The sequence below is a fragment of the Chlorocebus sabaeus genome, chromosome 19, assembly GCF_047675955.1.
Source record: "Chlorocebus sabaeus isolate Y175 chromosome 19, mChlSab1.0.hap1, whole genome shotgun sequence".
Lineage (NCBI taxonomy): Eukaryota > Metazoa > Chordata > Mammalia > Primates > Cercopithecidae > Chlorocebus > Chlorocebus sabaeus.
The window spans coordinates 34,291,729-34,304,283 of NC_132922.1; the positions used below are offsets into that span (position 1 = coordinate 34,291,729).

General features: G+C 38.4%; 1 protein-coding gene across 1 annotated transcript; it reads right to left on the reverse strand.

Moving 5' to 3' along the window:
* Positions 1-425: 425 nt before the first annotated feature.
* On the reverse strand, positions 426-11,962 carry LOC103217757 (ankyrin repeat domain-containing protein 18B). Its single transcript, XM_073007124.1, has 7 exons — positions 11,755-11,962; positions 10,186-10,412; positions 7,677-7,691; positions 6,727-6,753; positions 5,506-5,559; positions 4,594-4,685; positions 426-494 (listed from the first exon to the last, which is right to left on the reverse strand). Exons 1-7 carry the CDS (start codon positions 11,916-11,918, stop codon positions 426-428), a joined length of 648 nt encoding a protein of 215 aa, XP_072863225.1. The 5' UTR covers positions 11,919-11,962.
* Positions 11,963-12,555: the final 593 nt, after the last annotated feature.

Here is a 12,555-nt window from a genome sequence, read left to right on the forward strand (position 1 = left end):
AGATTTTATACACTATTGGTGGGAATGTACATTACTATACACACGAAGGAAAACAGTTGAAGGTGCGTTAAACATTTTACAACTACCCGTTCACCTAGGAATACCACCACTGGTTATACACAGAAAGCGCATGAAATCTGTTATGTTGAATAGGTATCAGCCTTCTTATGGTGATTGAAGCAATATGCACAATAGCGAAGGTATCCAATCAACCTACCTGTTCATGCACAGATAAAGGGATAAAGAAACTGCGGTACACAATGGAATCCTCCTCGACCACAGAAATTCATGAAACTATGTCATCTGTAGCAATGTACAGAAACCTGGAGGACATGATCTTCCATGAATTGAGCCAGGAAGAGAGAGACAATCACGGCATGATTCCATGCCAGTGAGAATGAGATCAACTTTCTCTCTAAACGACTTTATCTCCTAGAAGCAGAACGTTCCACAGTCGTGAAGAGAGCCTGGGGGTTGGGGAGCCAGGGCAGGAACTGGGAAATGGATACAATGTTACACTCAGATGACAGGAATAAATTCAGCTGTTCTACTCCACAACAGGATGTCTAGAGTTAACTGTATCCTATATTATTTTCCAAAAAGGCTAAAAAGAAGGATTCTGAATATTGCAACCACAGAGAACTAATAAATAATAACTACACAAGGTAACAGAGACAGTCAATGCCTTGCTTTCATCATTACACAAGGTACATATGCATGGATTAAACTGTCCCACTCTACTCTTTAATTGTATACCTTTACTAGAGAGCAAATTGGTTTTAAGGACATAGAAATAAACAATGCTGAAGTTCATGTGAGACCAGGAAATGCCCTGCATTTCCAAAGATATTAGGAGAAATCCAAACTACATTGGATGCATCACACTCCCTGATGTGAAATTGCACTCAAACTCTAGGGACCTGCTTCCACATGGATGAGTGGAAGAAAACAGAGAACCTGTAAACCCACACACCTCATACCACCTGATGCTGGATGAAATACACAATGATGAGTAATGGGGAAAGAACTCCCTTTTCAATAGTCTTGGGATAAGTGGCGAGCCATATGCAGAAGAGTAAGAAACACTAGGCCTCTACTTCTCACCATGTACCAAAGTGCACTCAGATGAATGAAAGATGTAAATGGAAGACCTCAAAGTACAAAAATCCTACAAGAGACCCTAGGAAATACCCTTCTCGACATCAGCTTTGACAAAGCATTTATATGCCTAAGACCCCACATGACACTGCAACAACAGCAATAATCGACATGTGGGACATAATACACTAAAGAGCACCACACAACACAGGAAATTACCCACAGAGTAGACAGACGATATACAGGATGAGTGAAAATGTTCCCAAACTATGCACCTGAGCAAGTTCTAATATCCAGAATCTACCTTAAAGACCTTACACAAATCAATTAGCAAAACCACCCTAATAATTAATAGGCAATGGATATAAACACAGACTTCTCAAAAGATGATGATGAGCAACCCACAAATTGAAAGTATGCTCAACCTAATTGTCAGAGAAATATAAATCAAAAGCACAATGAGATATATCTCAAGCTGGTCAGAATGGGGATTACACAGTTTAAAAAAAAAAGGACACTGGCGAGGCAGCAGAGAAAGGGGACACTGGTCCACTTTTGGTGAAAATGCAAAGTAGTTCAGACACCATGGAAAGCACTTCAGAGACTGCTGAAAGAACTTGAACTAGAACTACCATCTGACCCAGCAATCCCACCACTGGGGTATACACAGAGGAAAAGAAATCCTTCTCTCCAAAACACACATGCACACAAATGGTCATGGCAGCAGTATTTATAATGGCAAACACGTGAAATCATCCGAGGTACCTGTCAACAGTGGATCAGAAAAGGAAAATGTGTTGCATATATACCACAAAAAACTAGGCAGGAATTAAAAGAAAAAAGAAGGAAATCATGTCCTTGGCAGCAACATGAAAGGAGCTAGAGGGCATTATCTAAAGAGAAATAAGGAAAACACAGAACACCAGATGCCACATGTTCTCCCTTCTAAGGTGGAGCTAACACTGAATACACCCGACCGTAAAAGTGAAACAACAGACACTGGTGACTATCAGATGAAAAACAAAGAAAGGATGAGGTATGTGCTGAAGGCCTACCTGGTGGGTCCACACACTGCCTGCATGATAAGGTTGCTTAGACCCCAAGTCTCAGTGTCATGCAATATACCAAAGGCAGTAACTAATCTGCGTTTGTACCCTTTAGACTATAATAAACATAGAAATTATGTTAAAAAATACAAACTTAGAAGCTAAAAGCATGAATGAAAAACACAAACTTTTATAATTATCCAAACAATCTTTTATTGGCATAAACTAAGAAAATGGAAAGAATGAGGAAACCAAATACTCAACGCCAATTTACACATAGTGAACACGGTTTTCAAAAGAACACCAAAAAGATGCAATGGGAAAAAAAGAGCCTGTTCAATAGATGATTTTGAGCAAACTGAATATTCACATACAAAACACTGAAATAGGACCCTTATGTCACGCAACAGAAAAATCAATGCAAAATACATTAAAGACCTAAAACTCAATTCTGAAACCACAAAACTCCTACAAGAAAACATAGGGTGTGCATTATTTTAGAAAAGAAATCCATACATGTAGGCTGCTAAAGGTATTTAAAAAATGTTAAAACAAAGGAAACACTCCAAGAAAACACCCATAGACAATGTAATGGCTTGCTGTTTTCACTGAAAAGCTGGGGACCCGGTTCCACAGAACAGTGGAACACATTAGAAGACCCAGATATACACCTGCACACTAGAAGACTTCTGATATTTGAAAAAAAATCAATAACAATAAGCAATGGAGAAAGGACTCCCTATCAATAAGTGATGCTGGGATAAGTGGTTAGCTAGATGTAGAAGAAATAACACTGGGCCCCTATGTGTCACCATGTACGTAAACCAACTCAAAATGAATCAAAGATTGAAATGGAAAACCCTGGGTTGGGCGCGGTGGCTCATTCCTGGAATCCAAGCACTCTGGGAGGCCGAAGTAGGCAGATGACTTGAGGTCCTGGAGTTCGAGACCACCCTGGCTGACATGATGAAGCCCCATCTCTAATGAAAAAACAAAACTTAGCTGGGCATGGTGGCACGTGCCTGTACTCATAGCTACTCAGGAGAATGAGGCAGAAGAATCACTTGAACCCAGAAGCTGGAGGGTTCAGTGAGCCGAGATTGCTCCATTGCATTCCAGCCTGTATGAGACAGCCAGACTTGGTCTGTAAATAAATACATAAATACATAAAAATCCAATACCTGAAACTAAAAAAAAAAAAAAAAAATCCTGCATGAGAATCTAGCAAATACCCTTCTTGACAGAGGCTTTGGCAAAGCATTTATATATCAAGCCCCAAAAGCAATGGCAACAAAAACAATTACTGATAAGTGGGACCTAAAACACAAAAGAGCTGCTGCACAGAACAAGAAACTACCACAGAGTCAGCACACAGCCTATAGAATGAGGGAAAATACTCCCCAACTACGCATCTGAAAAATGTCTAATATCCAGGATTTACCGTAAAGACCTTAAACAAATAAAATCAGAAAAAAACCCAATTTATAAATGGGTAAGGGACATGAACACACACTTAAAAGAAGGTGTACCAGTAATCAATGAGCATGAAAACATGTTTGATCTCACTGATCATCAGAGAGATGCAAATCAGAAACATACTGAGATACCATCTCACACTGGTCAGAATGGCAATTATGACACGCAGTCCACAACAACAAAGGCTGGTGGGGCAGATGAGCAAGGAAATGCAGGTCCACTGTTGGGGGAAATGCAAACTAGTTCAGATCCCCTGAAGAGCAGTGTGGACATTTCTCAAATAACCTAAAAGAGAACTACCACTCAACGCTGCAATCCCACTCCGAAGGATCTACCCGAAGGAACATTCTTCCATGAAAAACACACATGCACACCAGGTTGCCAGGTCCCCACTGATGAGGCCTTTACTGAGGAGGCCACCACTAACCAGGCCCCTGCTGATCAGGTCCCAGCTGACTAGGTCCTGATGACCAGGTCATCTCTGACCACGGTCTACTGACAAGGTCCCTGAGCAGCAGTGCTCAAAGTCTCATTACAATGTCCCCCTCAGCTCACAGACCCTGCCTCCCTGCATGTGTGCCCAGAGGTCAGGCCCTGGGGTCTTTTTTGGGACACTGCCTTTCCTCCAAGACACAGGGAGAGACAGTCAGCCTCAGGCTCCAGGTGCCCAGCTCCACACTCACCCCAAAGGCCCTCTGGGCCCATCTCAAAAGAGACAGTGAGGCAGCCTGGCACTGCCTGGAGATGCCATCTACCCTATTCCTGAGTGTCAGAGTGTGAAGAATGGAGGGACATTTGGCAGAAGAGACACCCTGTGCTGCTGGGTCTCCCAGGCCCTTCCCACAGAGCCCCAATCTAAAGACACAGCACAGAGGCTACACGAAGACTAATCCACAACCTTTGAGGCTGAGTCAGGGACCACATGAGGACTGTCCCCAGACAGTCACAAGGCCCTTTGTTTGTTTCTTGGTACCTCAGTGGATGTAGCAGTGGTTTTTCTGTTGGGGACCAGTAAGCACATGCTGGGGAGGGCTTGCTTGTGCTTCCTCAGTGGCTCCACCTCTACTTCTAAGAAAAATCACTCATTCCAGGGCTGGGGCAGAAAAAATACAAGATTAGTTTAGAACATCTTGTGCCAGAAAGTAAAAAAGTGCTGACGGAGTAACAGGGACAAATCAAAAAGACATAAAATCAGCTTGAAATCTAATCTTCGGGAACTGGAGCACCAGAATCATGAGCTTTCCCTCCTCTCTTATTTATTGGTTTCATTTCTCCATGTAGAACAAAGAAGAGAACAAGAAAATAATCATCTGGCAACCATCATAGTAATAATTGCTAAAACACAAGTCATCCATGAAAGGCTAAATCTAGTGGGTTCTGAGGAGTAACCAGATATTTACAGAGCCTCAAAGTAGCTCCATACAAAATACGGTTGAACTACAAAAAGAAAATTGTAACATTAGCATGGACAAACCTGGCAGGTACTCCTAAACTATCCTAAGTAATAAAAACTGTAAAATGCAAATAAGCCTTCTATGACCTTTACTAAAGTATCAATGATGACTTGGTTGTTTGGCTTAAACAGCTGACATTTGGGCAATTTGAGTACATCAAACTTAATAAAAATGGTTTTTGTTTGCAAGATCCACTTAAAACTTAAGGAGGCTAAAAAAAATATCATTTAAAATACCCTATAAATTATCATCATACATATGATACAAAAATATCCTACACTTCAGTAAATATTGTAATGTTAAATATTTTATGAGAAACAATTAAAATGTTCTGTAAATAGCCCAGTAATAAAGTTTTATAATCTTTTAAATCATACAATTTTTCCTTAAGATTTCATGGTTAAATATTCTCTTCATTAGATGTGGCTTACCGGTGGATTCTAGAGAAGAAAGTAGACGGGAGCAAGTGTCCAACACAGCAACAGCTGGAAAGAAAAAGAAAGAATTTTGTTCTTTACCTAGAACACTTCAGTTAACTAAGTGTGAGTTTGAAAACTAAAGAGTTGAGAACTTTATCAGAGTTAATAAGAATGAGAAATATGTATGTACATTTACAATACAAAATTACTATTAAATAATTTACACATGGCATTAATTCTAATTGTGTTTAAATATCAGAGCTTTTTCATTCTTCATTCATGTAATCAACAGCTACGTGCTAAGGTACTAGAACCAGCACAGGAATTATAAGATGAAGATGGTATGGTCTACCTCTCAACAGTCATATGCTATTAACCTAAAAAAACAGAAGGCAGGCAATGTCCACATACAGTCATAGATACCATGACAGGTATACAGCAGGGCACTACTGGAACACACAGAAGGAACATCTAGCCCACTTTTATGTCAATATCATGGGCTTTCTGGTGGAGGAGATAACATAGGTTGATACCTGAAGGACAAGGAAAACCTTGCCAGATACAGGGAAGAGGTGAAGGCAAAGAGCCTGAGGTGAGGAAAAGCCCTACTGAGTTCCAGTTTGGTGCTAGAGCAAAGGGCAGAGTGTGGTAAGTGGTGAGAGACAAGGCTGAGTAACTTGACAAGAATCACATTGACATGGGTATTTCTATTTCATGGTGAAAAATTTGGAACTTTTCCTGAGAACAGACGTAAGCCAATGACACAGTAAATGACGGGAGATTTAAAATGTCACCTGTCAAGTGACTGCTTATGAAGGGTTGTTGCTCAGCTAAGGATTTTGAAATGAGTCTGAGGTCTGTTGGCCTTCAATCTCTATCAAAATCCTGAGAACTTGATGATGTGTTTGTTTTCTGAGAATTGTTTCAGTGTGCAGGCTGACAGTTCCATGAGGACGGCAAGAGTGAAGAAATTGTAGAGCCAGTGAAAAAGAAATGCATAGACTTCTTGGGAATTTTTTAAGCTATGGAACATGATAAATTTATGGTGCATAAGTACAGTCTTCTCTGTGAAAGTTTTTGTTTTCACATCTTTCATTAGATGTGTCTAACACACACACAAAAAAAACTTGACATAGTATCTACTAACGCAACAATGAAAAATAATGCCATTTGCTATTTACATTTTATTTCTAAAATAGACCTAAATTTAATTAATAAATTTTGGAAACATACTTCTCTTTGTTTCTCTAATTATTTGTTCTAACAGTCCAGCTCCATCTAAAATAAGTAAAAATAATAATAATGTTTAAGTTAAACAAGAAACATTACTATGAAAATAATATGTCACTTACAAAATGTGGCCTTCGGTACTTTTAGTGAGTAGACATAACTGAAAGTTTGCTTAAATAGAAAAATAATCACATAAATAAAGTAAAATTTCTACTTAAGTTTAGATAACAGAGGATGTATCTGTGTAATGCTGTTTAGAGTAATCTGACAAAAATACAGTTAATATTGGTCTACTGAATATACATGATTTTAGAAAGGTAGTGTTTTATTAGTACAAAGGTTAAACGATGGCCAGGCGTGGTGGCTCATGCCTGTAATCCCAGCACTTGGGGAGGCCAAGGCAGGCAGATCACGAGATCAGGAGGGTGAGACCAACCTGGCCAACATGGGGAACCCCCAGCTCTACTAAAAATACAAAAATTAGCTGGGTGTGGTGACGTGTACCTGTCCCCGCTACTTGGAAGGCTAAGGCAGGAGCATTGCTTGAAGCCAGGAGGTGGAGATTTCAGTGAGCCAAGATTGCACCACTATACTCCAGCCTGGCGACAGAGTGAGACCCTGTCTCAAAAAAAATCAAAAAATTAAATAAAGTCATCTTTTGCAAAGAATGTATTGCTTTGAAATTCTTAGCAAAACTCTGCCCTTTATAAAGTTTAATCCATGTTTTACTTCAATAAATTTTATCTTAAAAAGAAATTTCTATTCTCTACTCATAGCAAACTTTTCTATAGTAAATTTTTTTTTTTTCTTTCTAGTTTGTAGTCTAAATTAAGGTGGTACCTGTGTAGGTTTCTTTCAAAGGTATATTGAGGGATGCCAAATTTTGGAGTACAATTGAATCCATCACATAGGTAGTGAGCATAGGACCCAATAAGTAGTTTTTCACACCTGGCCCACTCTGTCCCTCCCTGTTCTTATTTCCCAGTGTCTAATATTCCCATGTTTATGACAACGTGCACCCGATGTGTAGCTCCCACATGAGTGAAAACATGAGATATCTGGTTTCTGTTTCTCTGCTAGTTTGCTTAGGATAGTGGATTCAAGCTGTATCCACATTGCTGCAAAGGACATGATTTTGTTCTTTTTATGGCTGCAGAGTATTCCATGGTATATATGGAATTTTCCAATCTACCTTGAATTTTCAATCTACCTTGGAGGCACCTGGACTGATTCCATGTCTTTGCTATTGTGCACAGTGCTGCAATGAACATACATGTGCATGCATCTTTTTGTTACAATGATTTATTGTCCTTTCGGTATACCCCTAGTATAGGAATGGGGTTGTTGCATCCAACGGTCATTCTTAGTTCTTAATTTCCAAACTGCTCTCCATAGTAGCTAAACTAATTTATATTGCCCCAAACAGTGTGTGTTCCCTTTTCTCCACAGCCTCCCCAACATCTTTTTTTTTTTTTTTTTTTTTTTTTGTACTTTTAAACAAAAGTCGTTCTGGTGTGAAATGGTATCTCACTGATGTTTTGTTTGGCATTTTTCTGATGATTAGCAATGGTAAGCATTTGTTAGTATGTTTGTCGGCCACTTACATGTGTTATTTTGGGAAGTGTCTGTTCATGTTCTTTGCCCATTTTTATTTTTACTGGTGTTATTTATTTTTTGCTTGTTGATTTGTTTAGGTCTCTTATGGACTCTGGATAATAGGCGTTTGCTGTATCTACAGTTTGTGAATATTTTCTTCCATTCTTTAGGCTGTCTGTTTAATCCCGTGATAGTTTTTCATGCTGTGCAGAAGCTCTTTAGCTTAATTAGGTCATACTTGTCAATTTTTGTTATTCTTACAATTACTTTCGAGGACTTAGCCATAAATTAATTGACAAGTATGATGTCCAGAAGAGTATTTCCGTTTTCTTCCAGGATTTTTATAGTCAGAGAACATACTCTTAAGTAAGAAAAGCACAAACCTTTTTTTTTCTTTGAGATGGAGTCTCCATCACCCAGGCTATAGTGTAGTGGTATGATCTTGGTTCACGGCAACCTCTGTCTCCTGGGTTCAAGTGATTCTCTTGCCTCAGCTTCCCGAATATCTGAGATTACACATGCCTGCCAATACGCCTTGCTAGTTTTTGTATTTTTAGTAGAGACAGGCTTCATCATGTTGGCCAGGCTGGTCTCAAACTCCTGACCTCAAGTGATCTGCCTGCCTCGGCCTCCCAAAATGTTGGGATTACAAGTGTGAGCCACCACGCCTGGCCAAGCACAAAGCTTTTAACATAAAAATGGAAATGAATATTTTAGTATTTTGTGTAACTTATAAAATGCAATTATTTTGAATTCTACTATATAATAAACATCCATATGTGGGGTAAAGTGTTTGGATGCCAATAATTCAGTTGTGATTATGGGTGGGAAGAGTTGAGATGGTGCAAATAAACTTTTTAAAAATTTTTTTATTTTCAAGATAAGAGTCTCGCTCTGTCACCCAGGCTGGAGTGCAGTGGTGTGATCTCGGCTCACTGCAACCTCCACCTCTCCAGTTCAAGCATTTCTCTGCCTCAGCCTTCCTCGTAGCTGGGATTACAGGTGCCCACCACCACACCCAGCTAATTTTTTTTTGTACTTTTAGTAGAGACGGAGTTTCACCATCTTGGCCAGGCTGGTCTGAACTCCTGACCTCATGACACACCTGCCTCGGCCTCCCAAAGTGCTGGGATTACAAGCATGAGCCACCGTGCCTGGCCGGTGCAAAGAAACTTTAAAAGTGACATGAGCCAGGCATGGTAGCTCATGCCTGTAATCCCAGCACTGTGGGAGGCTGAGGCAGGCAGATCACAAGGTCAGAAGTTTGAGAACAGCCTGCTCAAGATGGTGAAACCCTGTCTCTACTAAAAATACAAACATTAGCTGGGTGTAATGGCGGGCGCCTGTAGTCTCAGCTACGTGGGAGGCTGAGGCGGGAGAATTGCTTGAACCCGGGAGGTGGAGGTTGCAGTGAGCCAAGATGGCACCATACACTCCATCCTGGGTGACAGAGTGAGACACTGCCTCAAAAAAAAAAAAAAAAAAAAAAAAAAAAGAGGGGGTGTGAACCACCGCTAAACTACAATCAGTTAGAAAGTAAGCCAAAGCATCTCAAAGTATATCATCAGTTATCAGGCAATAACATGCTATTTCTAAAACCTAACTTAAATGCAGATTTTAAAGACATTTTAAACATGTCAGTTTAGTCACATTTATTGAATAAAGTTAGCAAACGGGTATTTCTTGAAAATGAGAGCTCCAGGGAATTAAAAAATGTAAAGTTCCCATTTCCTTTCTGTGTTAACACAGCTAATTATGATCTTTACTTAACATGCATAAATGAACAGAACAACTCAGTATTTCACCAAATTAAAAACAAGAATTATATTAGAGAAGTGAAACCCAAAAGAGAAACGGTCATATAACTAACCTCAGTCAAGTCGTTCTTGCAGTTATTTGAAGTCTGTGGATTTGAAGTAGGAATTCTTACGGGCATTTGGGGAATATATTTTCTGTTGAGTCCTATACTGGGAAGATTTTCAACACAAGGTGACTCTGGGTCTCGCCTTGTAGGAAGAGTGCTGAGAAAATATTTCACCCGCTCTTTCTCCATAAGGAGCTTGGTGTTGATCATTGCTATTTTCTTATTCAATCTGTAAAGATAGCAAAGACAAATGCTTAGTATTTCATTTTTCCTTAAATGACTCTTAATGACTTGCAGTTTTTAAAAACTTGCCCGGAGAGTAAACCAAATTACCCACTAAACAGTGTTTTCACATCGCAGATGTGTGAGAGCATATCTGTTGTAAGGAATTATAATTTTAAAATAATTCTAAAGGAGCACCTGTGTTTCTAAGGTGATTTATACTGAACAAGCAGTTCAAACAAAGTAGACAAGGAAGAGATAATGGTTGTCAGTGATGTATGGCTCAAAAGGCAATACTTGCTGCCTTCTAAAATGGCTCTACTTGTAAGATTCTGAAGTTCCATTAGAAATACTTGTATTTAAAGGGTAACAACGTGGGAAAATGAATATATTATTTGCTTGATTATAAGAACCACTTCACTAGAAATAATTATATCAAAACATCATGTTGTACTCCTTAATGCAGGTTAAGAAAACTAAAATGAACAAAAAATATCTAGGAATACTTGTGTTGAGTAAACCAGTTTTAGGCTTCACCCTTGTACATTTCACCCATTATCTAGGAACAATTAAACATTCGGCACTGAGGAATAATTTAGAGAAACAACTCCTAGGGGAGAACTAGATTGGCTGGTGATCAAAAAGAACTGAAGCATCTCTGAAGGCAATTAGCCCCCAGCACTGTGACCAAGGCACTGGAGGTGGGACTTGTTCTCTCTGCCTTCCACACACTCCTTCAGGCTGAACAAGGTGTTATTTTTTAACTACTTTGTGAATTACACTTCTTTAAATTCCTGTGATAATTATTCACTATTTCATAAGGATGCCTTTCTGTAACATCTTGAAAATGTTACACAAATAGTCTTTCTTGAGGCACCCTTTAGTGATAATACTAAAGATCACAATCAAAAACAATTGTGCCCAGAGCAGCAGTACCACTTGACACTTTGGGTTTAGGTTGTGATCTACCAAAAATTACATTAAAATCATTAATATTTCTATTTAGGGAAATTCTGACAAGTAATCTTATAACGATCACTTTATTAATTATAAAACTTCAAAAATACTTAGTGAAAAAAATTAACAGATCAGGTTAACTACATGAGACTTTTCAGGGGAAAAAAGCCATACAAAAGCAAAAAAACAAAAAAAGTGAAAGGAGAGACAGAAACTATCCTTGACTAACATTTTAAAGGTAAGATTATTTATTAACATTATTTTCCAAAATTACATGATCAAATTAGCGTTCACTTCCTACTAATATCCTCAAGCCATCTCACTAAAAATTATGCTTTCAAAACAAATTAATGAGCTTAATTCATTCCCTATGAGTGTATGTTTTGACTTACTTTGTTAATTTTTTTGACATGGAATTGTTAGCTTTCAATGCTATTGCAAAAGCTTCCTTATATTCTTCTAATTCAGTTGTAACCTCTTTATAAGCAGTCTTCATTTCGGAGAATTTACATTCCGCATCTTTAAGTTTGAGTTTCTTCTTACTTAGTGAAGTCATATTATCCTTATTTAACTGTTCTAATTGTTTTTCATACAGTGCTTGTTCCTAAAACAAATGAAAAGAATATACTTTTAAAACAATTATAACCTAATTATTATATGTTTGTTGCCTTTCACTTTGAGTCAGTGATTCAAAGAGCAATTTTGAACATGTTAAAAAAAGAGGCTGAAGCTTAAAATGTTTATCAGCAATATTAAAATTAATAACTGAATTCATAATTAAGTCTGATTTATAAAAATTTGAAATCATAATTATGTTAGTATTAATGTAATCTGGTCATATAAAAATAGAATCCATTCATAATTTTAAAAAGTGATCAATGAGCAATGTAGCTAAGACCAATTCAAAAGTATCACATGATTTCTAAATCACAAGTTTTTCTTATGCCAACTGGTCTTAATCATCAAATGACTCCATAGTGAGAACCAAGAGTTTGAGGCTGCAGTGAACTATGATCAAACCACTGTCTCCAGCCCGGGTGACTACAGTTGCCCAGAGCCCAGACTACACTAGCAAGATCCTGTCTCTTAACAACAACAAAAAAGCTCAAAGAACTAGGGGAAAGTAGTTTGGTTAATGGATATAGAATTACAGTTAGATAAGAGGAATGAGTTCTGGTATTCTGCGGCATTGT